Here is a 16438-nt window from a genome sequence, read left to right on the forward strand (position 1 = left end):
TCTGACAAAAAGAAGTCCCGAGTTATGCAGGCCTGGTTGTGGCACAGTTTCATGAAGGGCTCAGTTTCCTGGGCTCCTTTTAGTTTGCTCTCCACCATCGTCAGAACAGGACTTCTGCACCTTAAAATGTCCTCTTTACGGACATTTTCTAGAGGTGCACAGGCCACTGTCCCTTCATCTCATTGGACACAGTTTAGTGACATAACCAAGCTCGGTACCTAATTGATCATGGTTCTTTTTATGTGTTCAGGGGTGAGTGCATATTAGGCATTTAATTCCTAAGCTCTTGTGTTACTCTACTCCTTGGAATTAGTGCATTTGTTTCAAGTATCAGTAACGTTTTATTTACGGTGTCTGTTTTTATAAAGCACTTTGAATTTGATTCCGTTTACTGCTGGTATAATCACTTGAAATTTTTGCCTGTTATCTCTTTAATCAAGCAAGAATTGGAGGCATTTGTGTGTTATCAATATAATGTGCTATTAATTAGTCTGTTCCATAATAGAAATTAAAATGTATTTTTTCAGTTGTCTTATTCTAAACATAGCCTAAAACTAAGAGTAAATATTGAGAATACAGAGAAAATACAACTGTAATGTCACTTTACAGTAAAATTATATAAAATCTCATTATTAGAGTCGTTAGCAAAATTAGCCAATTAGGAAATTTGAATTAGTGGAAAGTTCAAACGTAACTACAATCCTATTGTAATTAACTTCACATGTAAAAATATTGAACATATAAAATTTAAATTTTATCTATGAGGAAAAAAATCTTACTTTTAAAGTACCTACATGTATTACAGGATAGTCAAGCAATTCAGAAAAAAATCTCAATTTAGGATGAACACAATATTTTATTGGTAATTAGGCCTTAAGGATTATAAATTGTTTTGTGAACCATTGTCTGTAAACATTATTATCTGATTTATTTTGATTACTAAGTATTTTTGCCCAGGAAATAGCCAAACTATTTATTACTGAAGTATTTTCAATAATATAATCTTAAATTTAAGTTGTCTTAGCTTTTGTTTCCAAAATGCTTCCTAGATAGGTGATCATTTAATTTCCATGAAACCTTTTGTTATTGCTACTAGTAGATAAAAGTCTGTAACTTTGAGTTTTCATATGCACAGCTTGATTTGTCTGGAGCTCCATTCCCTGCATTCTTTCCTTCTCTGTGAACTTCTCCGGACTTTCACCTTGGAAAGGTGTACCTTTTGTGTGTTCCCAAAACATATGCTTTATTTATACTGTATTGTGGTTCTTTGCTTGTCTGTCTTTACCGTGGGACAGTTCTTTCAAAAGAATACTTACTCATTGCTTGGTGATTGTGGTCTCGATGTTCAATATGTTGTGGTGGTGCCACATGTTACACATTAATTCAACCAAAGAAAGTAACCAAGCTACTATCTTTCAGTAGTTCCAGTTTTAAAGGTACATCACGCTATGTAAAACACACCCTGTTTCACCTGTGCTCTGTGTCAATGTCTGCTTAGGTACTGCTTTACATATTCTTGAAAAGTATACTTTTCATCTGCTGATGTGCTTTATTAATACCTTTTGAATATCCCAGATTTTGACCATTATTAAAAAGATGTTTCTTAAAACCTGAGGAAAAGGTAGCTTTACTTGAAAATTTATTTGTTTTAACAGTATTATATTGAAAGCAATCTTATGGAGAGACACTGACAATTTATTCAGATGTACTTATAGTGGTGGGGAAGGGCATACTTTTTAATTTTTTAGAAAATTTTGTCTTTTATGAAAACAGAAGTGATGATAGATTGGAATTGTATTGAAAATTACTTAATTCCTGTAGTTTGCTTTTTAATATTCTTTATTCTTTACATAGTTCATGTATGTGATTCACAGGGACATGAAAACTTTATTTCTTATAATATTATTTTAATTTCTCCCCTAAAGACAGCTTAACTTCACACTAATGTATAGCACATGCCAGTTTCCTTAATTGAAAGGCAATTTCACATGCTATGAGTAAAATTATTTCCCATTAAATTCTTGTTTGATGGTATATTAAATTGTGTTCTTGCTTTTAATACTGTACACATAGAAACCAGAAGATTACATTGACGCGATCAGCATGTAAACAATCTACATCATGAACTTTAAATGGTCATTTCGTATGAGTGATCTATAAAAATACAGACCCTCCATGTAATTATGAGACTGCTGAGCTTGAATTACAGCACACTTCTTACTAGGGTGACCTCAAGGGTGTTGCTGAACTTCTTCTTGCCCGAGTTTCATCATCTATAAAATGGGCTAGTAAGGATAAACTACCTCATGAGATTATTGTTGACTAATAAATAAGTTAGTTTATATTAAGTGCATGACGCGTTGTAAGTGCCGAATAAGTTTAGCTATTATTATCATTCCCACCATAACTGTTACGATGTGAAGGGTTTCTCTCCCTCTATCATAGCTTCAGTAAATAACGAATGGGTTCTGTAAATGTGGAGAAGGGCAGTAACAGAAGCTTCATTGATTCTTTTTCACAGTATCAATGTAAGTTAGTGTTATACAAAAACTGAAGTGTTTGAGAGTAAAAGCAAACATACCCTAGTATGCATGTATGTAAAATTGAATTATTTTAACTTTTTCTCTTCACTTTTTCTTCTAGAATGAGCATGAGATTTAGTATCAGAGAACTTGTTCCAATCCTTGCTTTGCCTCCTTATGAATCATAAAACCTAGAGTTAGTTGGTAAATTCTCTGTGGACTTCTCTTTCTTCCTCTGTAATATGGGGCTGATGATAACACTTTTTATTGCAGGCCAACTGCTGCTTGCTTTTCAAACCTCTGCCAATGTCACCTTGACTCTGTGAACCTTTGTCCATTCCTGAGCTGCAGTAGTTTATCCTCTGTCCCCTACCATAGCAATTCTCCATACCATTCATTCATTCGTTTTTCGTTCATTCATTCATTCATTCATTTTTCTTGTCTCTCCCAGTCGATTGGGCATCATAGGCACATGCATCTCGGTCTTGTTCACATTTGCAGCATGCATACTAGGGGGCAGTTGCTATGTCTAATTAAATCCTTAGCCATTAGAAATTAGTCACATAGCCATCTCAGTTGGTTGGACTCACGCCATTGCTAACTTTATTCGCAGGATGCAGAGGATGATACTCTACTCTGCAGAGCTACATTATATAATTCTGGAGCCTTGCCTGCTGCCTACCTCCCTGTGACTAGATTCCTCCGAAGAATAAGGCAGGCCAGACAGGATTATCTAGGCCTGGCTATCATTCCAGTTATTTTTTTCTCTTCTTTGTATATTTTATGAATAAGGAAAATGACAGGAATATCATACGTCAGTATTGGGGAACCCATGAAGCTGAATGCATACATCAGTTTTCAAGGTTTATGGGCTTCAGGCACATTGTCAAAGATATGTGTCATCTCCTCATGCTCTTTCCGTCTAGCCTAACTGCACATTTGCCCTTTAGAAATGTAATTATGTGGAGACTAATTAGTGGGCTATTGCAGTTATTTAGGTGACAGGAAAGATAAAAAGGGCTGAGACAGCCATAAAGATGAACCTTGAGGGGCAGAATAAAGAATCGGAGAAAATGAGACTCGGTAGGTTTTGGAGACTATAAAACTTGGAAAGGTGAGGATAGATGAAAAGCCAAGAGTGATAACCAGGTTTCTGATTTTAGCAACTGGAGTCAGTGAAGGTGCTGATTTTGAAGAGATGTTTTTCTTCTTTCTTTATTTTATTGTTTATTTTTTCAGTGGGAGTTACTGTTTTTAATATTTGAATGTATTGATTTTGAAATTCCATTGAGCAACTAAGTGGACACGGCTCAGTCAGCTGTTTAGAGCAGATCTGGATGTCAGGAGAGAGAACAGTCAGCAAATGAGCCACATGTATGCATGATGTCGTGTAGAGACAGTGTTTAGGAAGAAATGAGAAAAAGACAGAGTCTTATGACTCACCAACTTCTTTTGAGAGAATAAGTAAATAAAGAGGCACCTTCTCCATTTTCTGTAGGATGGTCCCAGGGATAAAAGAGAACTAGCGGAGGCTGGTTTTCCAGAAGCCAAGGAAATACAGTTCCAGGAAGGAAGATTAGTTCAATAGTTATAGGTATTACAGTTGAATGGATAGTTCACATAAACATACAATTTTTAAGGTCTGATAGTAGAAATTTCATTATGACATTCTGTGGAATTCTGGAAAAGAGCCCAAACTGGCTTTAGAGGTGAATGGAAATTGGACATATACATCATAGACATTCGCAAAGGAAATCTAACTTTAAAGGGAAGAACAATAAAGAGAAGAAGCAGTAGTCAGAGGGAGATGCAGGAATGAATAAAGGTTGTAGGGTTTTTTCCCCCTGTATGCTAACAGGCACATGACATTTTTGTGGTCTTAAGGGATAGAAAATTGTAATGTGGAAAGAGATGGAAGGTGCTGCATAAAGAGAGGCTTATGGGAGAATTTTAATTCCTGAAAGTGGTAGAAAGAACAGATTAAATATCTGGATGGTGGTTTTCCCCTGGTGTCATTACCCTTGCATTAAAGGAAAGTACCTCTTTATCTGAATCTCAAGGGAAAGTGATAAAGACAATTAAGTATGTAGATAAGTTTCTAACATGAGATACTGTATATGAGCTTAGTTAACTGGAAGCATTTTGTGAATAAATAAAGAATATTATTTCTTTTTTGAAAAGCATGTGAGTGTTCTTTCTGTTTACCAATTTTATTCATTTTTAAAAGCAATTTAACATTTTCACAAATTCTTGAGTTCTGCAAAAAATGTCGTTCTTTGTTCTCAACAACTGAAAAGTACGTTTAATGGCAAAGCAACCAATTTCATGATCGAATTAATTGTTGCTCAAGGTTTTAATAAAAATGTACATTTGTGTATAGATATAAGTGATGCTCAGGTGTTTTGGAATGGTTCGATATCTTCAGTTGACTTGTTAACAAATAGTATTAGAAATAATGAGCTTAATTTACACAAATGACAAGGGTGACAAACCTTTAATTTTAAAATGATTTGCTTTAGATATTTTTTAATCATGCCCATTAAATAATAAACTGAGCATTTAAAAATACTCCACAAAATGATAACTTTTTATCAGTAACCTTCTCATTTCTCAAAGCTCCATTTTACCAGCCTTTCAAAGGCTTCAGCAGCTGGCAAGTAGAATCTGCAATTTGAGGATGGTAACAGCAGTACTCAGGCCCCAAGAAGGTACCAAATGTCTGTAAGATATATGCTGATTACAAGAGAATAGGGATAGTCTAAAAAGCCCTCTGTGAGAGCCTTTTGAACTTAGTCCAATTCCCCGACACTGAATTTTCATAGATATGATTATAGTTGGTTCTTAAATAGGTCATGAGGAGCGGGGTCTAGAATGGCTGGGATAAGCCATGTGGCCGCTGCCTCCTGGGGGTAGGGGGTATGGAGTCTGAGGGTCTGCAGTGGACCGGAGCGTGCCCAGTGTTGTAAAATTTAAGGTTATTTGACCAAATCCAAACAAGGAAATATCAGTGCAGATAGTCTTCAATCTTTTCCTTTGTGTCTTTATGGCATCCGATTAAATTCTGTCTTTATCCTATTGACGTAGTTTACTTTTGCCTTTTGGGTGGGAAAGGCATTATATACATAATATATATGTACATATACACACATGTACACATATACATAGGTACATATACATGTACACATATATGTACCCGTGTGGTTATATATGTATATATGCATTTAACATATATATATATATATATATATATATATATATTTCCTTTCTCAAGTGGTGAAAAAATGTGCACACTGCAAGAAGAAATCCAAGTGGTTTCTAATTCCAGTGGGAGAGAAAAGGCTGCTAGAAAGGAGAAAGTTCGGTGACAGTAGGGGTCTTTTTAAAAACACTTCCTAATGCTTTCTAATGCAACATAAAGGCAACTGATACCTCGCCAGTATTTTCTCTCCTGAGGAAAAATTTCCTTCTATTTAGAATTTGTTTTTATAGTATCAGGTCAGCATTTTTATGGCCCCCTTAACCATTCTTATTTTTGAAATGTTAAATAAAAATCGTGTGGTTGTATATTTAGTAATACAGTCATATCTCCAAATTTCTATTTTCCTCATGCAGGGGATTACTTCTACAGGAAAACAGCAGGTTTGCAGAAGCATTACATTATTATAAATTGGCGATCGGGAGCAGGCCTACACTGGCTTGTAAGTGATAGTCAAGTTTTTCTTTTTAATACCTCTTTCCTTCTTTATGCATGAAAATTATCTTGGTGACTTACAACCTCACAGAGAAAAAAAAAACTTGGTACCTCTGTTTTTGAACAGCTGCCAATCAAATTGTAAGCTTCTAAAAACCTCTCAATTTAATCATGTTTTGATATCAATCATTTTTAATATATTAAGATAATTACAATTTTTTTGAGTTCATTATTTAAAAAAATTTTATTGTTGTTCAGTTATAGTGGTCTCCACTCCCCCCCCCCCCGTTACTCTCACGCCCCCACCCCCACCTTCTACATTCAGTCCCCCGCTTTGGCTTTGTCTGTGGGTCTTTATACATGGTGCTTGACGACTCTTCCCCTTCTTTCCCCTGTTATCCCCCTCCGCCCTCCCCTCTGGTCACTGTCAGTTTGTTCTTTATTTCCATGTCTCTGGTTCTATTTTGCTTACTTGTTTGTTTTGTTGATTAGGTTCCACTTATAGATGAGATCATATGGTATTTTACAAATTTTATTCATCTAGATTTTAAACTCAAAATATTTTGAAGTTTTTTAAGATTTAATTTTTATTTTTTTTTATTTTTAGAGAAATGGGAAGGGAGGGAGGGAGAAAGAGAGGGAGAGAAACATCGATGTGAGAGAGAAACATCGATTGGCTGCCTCTCATCTGTGCCCAGTCCAGGGTCTGAACTCACAACCCAGGCATGTGCCCAGACCAGGAATTGAACTGGTGACCTTTCCCTTTGCAGGAATGACGCCCAACCAACTGAGCTACATGGGTCAGGGCATCAAAATATTTTAAACTTTCTGAGGGCAGAGACTATTCCATATATTTTCCAATGCCACCTGCACTTCTCACTACATTTATTGTTCCCATTTACTTTTGTTCCATAAGTATTTTCTTGTTTTTTCCTAAAATTGAAAATAATCCATAGGAAGTTAATTGAAGTAAATATAACTTACTGTATCCACAGTGCACATCATCTTCTCACATTTTTATTTCCACTTTTTTCCCCCTCAGCTGCATATTTAAACACCGGTATTATTCTAATGAACCAAGGAAAGACTGAAGAAGCCAGGCGCACATTCCTAAAGTGTTCTGAGATCCCTGATGAAAACCTAAAGGACCCTCACGCACATAAGAGCTCAGTCACCAGCTGTCTGTACAACCTGGGAAAGCTCTACCATGAGCAGGGACACTATGAGGTCAGACCAAAACCTCTCTCCTCTTTTCCTTCCCCCTTGTTCTCATCCAACCTCAGTGTTTCTACCTGTGTTCTCATCACAGGGACACTGTGATCATTTAAGAAGTTAATGTGTATTTTTATTAAAAGAGTTTCATGATGAAATTTGTTTGGGGGAATTAAAAAAAATCTCTGCTAAAGAATCTAAACAGACTTCTTTACTGTGAATTTCTCAGAACAATTCTTCAAGAAAGGGAAATAACAACCATTGTGTCACAAGCTTATTTGCTTATCTCAGATTTTATGATCCAAGACACGTTGTTATTGTTACCTTACATCCGATGTTTAATGTTAAAAAAATACATTTCAATTATTAAGATGATATAAATCCTACCCATTTATTTTAATTCTTTTTAAATAACAGTTAAATGTAAATTGATGTTTTACTTTTTTTTTAATTGGGAGAGGAGAAGAGTGATGAAGATGGGGCCTTGTACAAGTGGTTGGGAGGCTGAGCTGGCCTTGCCCTGCCTTCCTCCCGTAGGAAGCACGTCCACATGGTTTCTTCCCTCATGCCCAACATCCCTCCTCCTCTCTCTCAGACCACACCCCTGCATACTCTTTCACGCTGTATCAAGAATGCAATACAAAGATAAAGATACAACTTTAAAAATAGTTGCATTTAAGAATCTCAGGGTTTCTCAGTATCTAGATTTGTTATTTGGTATTTTATTTAGATGCTACTTGGTGGCCAGGCTTAAGTAAGTATAGATTTTAGATGACTACAGGTGACTTCCAAATATGAATTTTTCTAGTGTTTTAATGGAATAATCTTTGTGAACTAAAATTTTATATTAAAATAAAAGAGCTTGGTGACATTCAACTACTTGTTAAACTAAATATTTATCTGGCCTTCTTCACCGAGTGAGCTGAATACTTTTATTATGAGATTGAGGTAGTATGATACCAAAGGACAGCTTAATTTTTCTCCTCTAATGAACCATTTGAAAATAGCAATGGAAGTTTTTAATTTTGGAAAGATATTATTTTATTTTCAGTGAATATTCTTGTATTCATGTATTTTTTTGTTTGTTTCTTAAATTAGGAAGCCCTTAGTGTATATAAGGAAGCTATTCAGAAAATGCCACGGCAGTTTCCCCCACAGAGCTTATACAACATGATGGGTAAGTGAGACATTAATATATCAATGGATATTTCCAAGACCTGTGGAGAAATTAAAACCGGTGCTTCTGTTAAATGGAATTCTGCTTAGTTATATCATTCTCCCTCCCCTCAAAAATCCTTATTCACAATTGGGCATCACATTCATATTTTTACAAAGAACATGTGTTCTAACAAGAACAAAGGAGTGCATTATCATAGTGATTCTCAACTAATTGTCCTGATCGCAGGGTTTGTTGCAAGGGGCTCACAGATCCTTTTGCGTCTTCAGCAGTAGCTAGGCTCTAGAAATAGAAAAAGATGAGTAAAGTACATAGGTTTTAGTGAATTTATCAAGTTTATGATCATTTTAGTCACATTATCTTCTTAATCAGAAGATCCTCTAGCAGGGGTGTCCAACCTGCAGCCCGCAGTCCTCATGCAGCCCAGGATGGCTGTGAATGTGGCCCAACACAAAATTGCAAATTTGCTTAAAACATGATGAGATTGTTTTGTGATTACATGTCGCAGTGTATTTAATGTGTGGCCCAAGACAATGCTGCTTCTTCCAGTGTGGCCCAGAGATGTCAAAAGGTTAGACACCCCTGCCATGCAATGACATAGAGATGAATGATTTTTTTTTTCTTTTTCTGAAAATGTCTTTATCTCTTTTTTGGGGGGCGGGGGGTAAAACAAGTGGTTAAATATGTACATCCATAGAATGAAATATATACAGCTGTTTAAATAATGCAAAATATATTTATTTAAAGACATTTAGTGTATATTAAGCAGAAAATAGTTTCTTTTATAGAGATGGATATATAGCATAATGTCATTTTATATAAAAATTAATAATTGAGTAAAAATAACTGAGTCAATATATATGGTTTTCATTGATTAGGACTCAGATCTCAGTAGGATTTTCAGAGTTAGTATTTTAGAGTAAAAACAATACTGTGAAAAATGCAAATGTGCTACCATAATGATTCCCTTTTCTACTTTGGATAGTTAGTTTAATTTTTTTTATTAGAAAGTATAAGCTAGGGCATTGATTTTTCTAAGTACAAGAGGTCAAGAATTATAATTTCTAATGAAATATCTACATATCACCTGCACTTGATTTGTGACTACAAATTGTTACCACAGCTATTTGATGGTGGACAGGACTGAAAACCACCTATTCAGTGTGTGACTCTGGCCGAGAGTCCCTGAAGTTTAAGGTCTCTACTGATTGGTTAACTTTGCTGTTTCCAGATAAGGGAGAGAAGAGAAGGGGTTGCTTTTGTCTGCAAATCAAATTTTTTTCTCCAAAGCACAAATTACAAACTCAGAGTTTCTCTTTTTACTAAACTTGCTTAAGTTGCTTAATAGTTCTAGGCCTCCCTCATGCATATAAAAGAAATGAGACAACATGGTCTCTAGAATTATTTTATGCTTCTACATTTCATGAGTTGAAAAATTTGATACTAGCTGTACAGCTTGAGCACACGCGCACACACACATACACATACAATCTTAGATCCTCCCAAACTATAGAATATATGCCTGGCAAGGATACCTACTTTCTCTTTTTCCTGAATGGCTGAAATTTATGAAATAGTTTAGAGACAGAATGAGGTGTGGCTCAATAAACAGAAAAAATTATGATTTGGAAGAGGTTAATGTATTCATTGCCCGTCTCTGGGATTCCTGCCCCCCCGTTGGCTGGGCAGCAGTGGATCGATTTGATGCTCGTATTAAAAAGAACATTGGACTATTTCTAGTTGCTGCTGCTTTTTCTCTTTGCTATAATTACTGAAAGGTAAACTCTACCTTCACTAAATGTCCTTTTGCCCTTAAACTCTTAAAAACTAAAACAGTGCCTTATACTGTCCAGCATTTTACCAATGTATTTACCCAGATGAAATGTACATGTCCATAAAGTATGTGCCTGGAGTGTTTACGTTTATAAGAATTAACTTTCCTGTATTTGTACTGGATGGTTTCTGTTGAAATCAATACTAAAAGGATAATTTTCTCTAGCTTTATCTAAAGAGGCACAATGATTTCAGTTTATATTTTTATTCTTTACACTAATGCTTAGAAAGGCCATTATTCCCAATTTCCCTCAATTATGAAATAAGAAGTCTTTCTTTAAACTAGGAAAGAACTCTGAGATCCTTGGCAACAGACTGCATTTGGCATCTTTATTGTTAGTAGGAAATGTTGCATTCAATATAGTTAGTGTTTTCAGAAAATTCATTCAATTATTTTATGTAAATAAATTTGATTGAAAATTCAGCTGGTACCTTGGGATCAGTCTCTCATGGTTACGCAGATGCTGAGCACACACAGGCAGTGAAAGATAAGTGTGTCCCTGGGGTCATTGTTTAGTCCTTTGTCTTATTTTCCATTATAGAAAGAGGTAGTCGCTTTGCCCACACTCTGAAAAAGCACTGCAGCAATTTGCGAGGGGGAGAATCACAATATTATTTAAAATTGCAGATTTCTTCCCTAATTATTGTGGCTGCATTCTGTTCAATTTTATGTGAAGGTTTGTTATCTGACCAGATTTTATAGTTTCAATTGTTTATGAAACTATAATTTTCTCAGAGAGTGAATTCACCTCCTAATCAAATGGTTGAAATCCTCTGAGTGTTTGCTTTAACTCCTAATACATTTTGATTAGCCTCCACTTGACAAGGAAAAAAATGGTCCAGGAGATAAGCTGCCTTATCAGTTCATCAGTTTCATTAGTCTGTCAGCATGTGCTGATTATCCTATCAAGTTTATCAACAGCCTTGAATGTGTTTTCTAATTCTCACATTTACATATTATTAGTGCCCCTCCGGGATCAGTGATGGATTATAAGGTCTGGCTAGATTTAACCTGTAAGTATTCATTTTTCTCAAGGTTCATTCATTTTCCCCTTTGTGACCACTGCCCCCAAGCACTTGTGTGTATGTATACAAACATTATTTTTTTTCATCCTGTTTCTCTTTTATTTGCAGGTTAAGAGAAATAAAAGGATATGTTGAAAATCCACAATCATATATGAATGCTATTATTAGTTTAATAACTGAATTCATTGCAGTTCCTCTTTTTTTAAAAAAAAATAGTTCTCTGCATTTTCCATTCCCTTGAACATTTTATGAAGAACTTATATTAATCTATTCTACATGCCAGTAGTTGATGTACCCTGAACACCAAATGAGCAAGCATATTTTCCCATTTGTGTATTAATAAAAAAAAGTTTCATCAGTTTATTTCCCAATGTAACTTTTACTTTATTTTATTCTAAGGTTGTTAACTTTTACTCTACCAGTTCAAAAGTAAGTTTAACAAACTATTTAAAAATATATTCTCATTCTCTGATTTCCTAAGACCAAGATGATTTAATAACAATAATTTAGAAAAATCTCATTCAAAATTATGTGAATTACTGACATACAATAAAAATAATATAAAGCAGCTACTAAATATTATGAACAAAAATTAAACTTTTACCTAGACAGTGTTTGCAATTAGCAAGATATGAGAATACATGAAATATTTAGAGATCATATCACAAAATAACTTAAAATTGAACCTAGTCAGTTGTGCGACGTTTTATGGGCCTCAGTTTTCTCTTAAGAGGCTAGGTTGGAGTAAATGGAGATGCAGCATAGAGTGAAGTCAGATAGCCCAGGTTCAATTCATGGCTTTGACACTTACTAGCTGAGTGACCAAGGGCAAATTACTTAACTGAAGCCTCAGTTTTCCCATCATTTCGATGGCTGTAATAGGAGGGTCAGTGTGAGACTGACTGGGATAACAAAGGTAAAGTAATTGGGTCAAATGCCCAACCCAGTAAGCGTTTTATAAGATTACCTTCCATTGTAATCATTATCCTTTCTGTGGGTCTTTAAGCTCTGAATGTCAATGACTGTATTCTTTATCAGTTCTTTTTTTATTTACCAATGTAAGTGTTATTTTTTTTATAAGTAAGACTGCATAGTGATGGCCTTGCAATCACTGATTCAGCAGGGATTCTACTTAGTTCTGTCCTATCTAGAACTGCTGTATTGTCTCCAAATTTTCCCTCGTTCCTCAGCAACCAAGTCGGAATCATTCTTTGATCATTAACTGTTAACCAAAAAAGAAACAACTTACTCAGTTAATGCCCAATTAACTTTATCTCATTAATAGGGTACTCCTTCTAAATTAAAATTGACATATTTAGTTAGAGTTTCTTCTGTTTTCCCTTTGATGGCATATTTTTCCCCTAGACTTAGTCAAAATTATTTTTATTCCTGCATCCAATATAGAAATTCTTTATGGAACCTGAATTTTTCTTTTATTCACAAATTACAGGTGTGTTTTTAGAATCATATAATATTGGCAATGGAAGACTCATATCTTAAAATCCTCCTAACATAATCTCTTTTATTTTACAGTATAAAAATGATATGTTCAGGATTACACAGTTTATGTTAGAGCCAGAAGTATATCTTTCTGACTTAAATTGAAGGCCTTATCTATTTAGGCCTTCTGTATTACCAAAACTGACATGTTTTTACTGTCAATATACCTTTTCTTTACCCATTTAAAAATCAGTGAGATAAATGAATAAATAAATATAAAATATGATACATTTCATAGATTTATTTTTACATATATATGAAACAAGAACCTCATCTTAACAAAAAGAAATAAAACGCAAAATTGTGGTCTTACCACAGATGCACTAAAAAAAAAAGAATTTTATTTATTTCTTTACCATAGGATAATTGCTATCCATCCTCAATTTTTCTCTTCTTTCTCTCTAATTATTTTCCTTAAAATGTCCACTTGAACATTGCTTTTGAATAATCCTAAAATATTATGTGAAACTAAATTAGGTCGTAACTTCTAATTACTTTTATCAGCTAGAGCCCTTTTAATCCCAAATGCCATTTTAAGCCTATTTACCATTTAAAATATAATTACTCTTCTCTCTCAATGCAAAGTAATTGTTGGGTTTAATTATATAAGCAATTTAGGCCATTTCATCTTGGTAATAAATCCTGAGAACAAAGCGACGTGATGTGTTGCATGAAGTAAGAGAGAACCCAGAGTTACTACTTTTGTCACTGCATTCTATAATCACTATATTTAGAATAATTTTTGTGTGAAAAATATTTTTTTAAGTCACATATACTCCCAGTCAGTACAAAGGTGATGGTGGTATGAAATATAAATGGTCCCTAGGTTCCTGCTCTCAGAACTTTCTAGGAAATTTCACAGTAGGTCTGGAGTGTAGTGCCATTCCTTGATGAGTAAATGCCTATATAAAATGGAAAACTGTATTGCTTTAACCTTGAGAATATTTTGGCTGTAATTATGTAGGCCATACTGTGTTGACTGAACCACACAAACCAAACCAAAGCAAACAAACAAGAAAAATCTCAAGATTTCGTATTTCTAATGTAATACTGGTGTTACAATTTGCATACATATTCATACTTTTACATTTAAAAAAATATGATCTCACCTATAAGTGAAACCTAATCAACAAAATGGACAAGCAAGGAAAATATAACCAGCAACACTGAAAGAAAAAAGAAACTGAAGGTGCGTGGGAAGGAGGGACGGGGAAAGGAAAGGGAAGGGTCAAATCAAGAAACATGGACAAAGGACCCATGGGCAAAGCCAAAGTGGGGAAGGATTGAGGGAGGGAGGTGGGGGTGGGTGGGGCAGGGGAAAGTGGTGGCAGGAAAATGGAGACAAATGTATTTGAACAATAAACAAAAACAAAACAAAAACAAAAATAGTGTTTATTATGGGTAATAGGCTTTTAACATAGGGAGAGATTACATACTTCTTCCAGGGGAATTGGATGATAATGACCCATTGCTGTTTTTTTTTGCTTTGTCTGCCTTTATTTTTATGATATTGTTTTGAACCTCTTATCCCTGATAATTTCTAGTTTGTTTTTTAAATACACATTCTGTTACTCATAAAATCCTAACTTAGGCCCTGACCAGTGTGGCTCAGCTGGTTGAGTGTCATCCCTCAAAACTAAAGGTTGCTTGTTCAATTCTCAGTCAGGGCACATGCCTGGGTTTTGGATTAGGTCCTTGGTTGGGAAGCACAGGAGAGGCAACCGATCCATGTTTCTCTCTCACTTCCAGGTTTCTTTCCTTCTCTTTTTCCCTCATTCCCCTCTTTCTAAAAATAAGTGAATGAATGAATGAATGAAAAGTTCCCAGCTCAGTACTGGAAAATATGTTTTTCTCCATCAGCCTTCAAATAGCAAATATTTTACGTAGTTTGAAATCAAAAAGATGCTTTCTCATATTCTGTAATAAGAAGGGAGAAATAGTGATTTAATTTTCAGTTTCATGAAAGTAACTCTTTAATTGTGGGAGATTGCCCCAATTTTATTAAGCTATTCTGTGAGAACGGGAAAAGAACAATCAATGGGGAACACATTGACTTATTAGAGCAATTTTTGGAGTTAAATGCTTATCTAAATTTTAGAATTGTCTTTTTTGAGAAAGAAAACTGTGGAATGAAAGAGTTAAGCATTATAAATGGCTACCAGTGGTATTTAGATTCCTCACTACTATTCCTTAGTACTATCTCTTGCTACTGCTACTATTTAGGTAAGAAAAATTGGCAAATAAGATGGCAAATGTGCTTCCTGAAAATAAAATGAAAAATTCTCACTTGTAAATTTATCCTAACCCTCCTGAAATATGTACACTATATGCTGTGTTGAGTTGGTAGAGTGGTTATAAAAGAAGCCCATTTCTTACTCAGCCTTCTGTATGGTTGGAGTGTTTTAGCTGAATCATTTATTTTTGTTGAAGAGAGAAAGAGAGAGAGAGAGAGAGTGAGTGTGTGTGTGTGTGTGTGTGTGTGTGTGTGTGTCGCACATGCGCGCGGCTCACCTTGTTCCAGATTACATTTAGAGTACATATATTCAGAGTAAATTTTTTACGTGAAGCTTTGCATCCTTAATGTTTTCTTCTATGACTGGGTGTGATCACTTGAGGTGCTTAGCATGCTGACTGTGACAGAGATGGTTTTTAACTGTGTGAGATTTGAACGTCACATCTTTCAAGTATGGGAGCATTAACAGTCCAATGGTGTTAAACTTTTTATACCACCTGCTTCCCCTATTTTGAGTTCTTACAATTTTTCTATAATCGCTTCCATTGGCACTCCTGAAAATCAGTGTTACGGTATGACCATACAGCTAGATTCACCACTGATCTATGTAACTCTAAAAAGAATATTAACCTTTAATTTTTAGGATAAATTGATTAATATCACTTTCATATGTTCATCGTCAGAAAGGGCAAGCAAGACCAGGAGACCACTGCTAGGTGTGTAGATGAACAGTCCAAAAACGTGAAATGTAATTTTTAGGTATTTTAGAAGTTTATTTTATAAGATGTAGAGCCAACATATAAGGAAATTATGAAATTTTGGCTGTATAGCAAAAAGAATAAATATATAAAATTTATGTACAAACTATCAAATTTTCTTCTAAAAGTTTATTTCTTACTATAAAACTACAGTGATTTAATTTTTTCTTTTTACTATTCACACTTGATGTAAATTCAACATTATGTACTATGGTTACAGACAGTAATTTGCTAGGCATTATTCTATACACTACAAAGGTCAGCATCCAGTTCAGCTGCATTAAATAGGTAATATATTTTGTTTAAAGTTTCAGTTAAAACCAGGGCCTGAAGATATATGGTCCCTGTGGGAAGTTTGAACACTTTCATGCCAATAGCAGGGTTGCCTAAGGATCATGCTTAGGTCTAGTGTCACTTGCTTTCCTGGAAATATGATATGAGACAGTTGATTATATTTCATTGCTGTTAAAACCACACAAGCCCACC

At 34.8% G+C, this 16438-nt stretch overlaps 1 protein-coding gene across 1 annotated transcript in view; it reads left to right on the forward strand.

Annotated features, from left to right (window-relative positions):
- The window catches only part of TMTC2 (transmembrane O-mannosyltransferase targeting cadherins 2), a 389565-nt gene that overhangs the window by 240664 nt on the left and 132463 nt on the right, over positions 1–16438 (forward strand). Inside the window, exons 5-7 of the mRNA XM_054580170.1 lie at positions 6135–6220; positions 7256–7440; positions 8524–8602. Coding sequence (XP_054436145.1) covers positions 6135–6220; positions 7256–7440; positions 8524–8602 — 350 coding nt within the window. The remainder of the gene's footprint in view (positions 1–6134; positions 6221–7255; positions 7441–8523; positions 8603–16438) is intronic.

The sequence above is a fragment of the Pteronotus mesoamericanus genome, unplaced genomic scaffold (assembly GCF_021234165.1).
Source record: "Pteronotus mesoamericanus isolate MK-2021 breed Mesoamerican mustached bat unplaced genomic scaffold, CSHL_Meso_final contig_56, whole genome shotgun sequence".
Classification (NCBI taxonomy): Eukaryota; Metazoa; Chordata; class Mammalia; order Chiroptera; family Mormoopidae; genus Pteronotus; species Pteronotus mesoamericanus.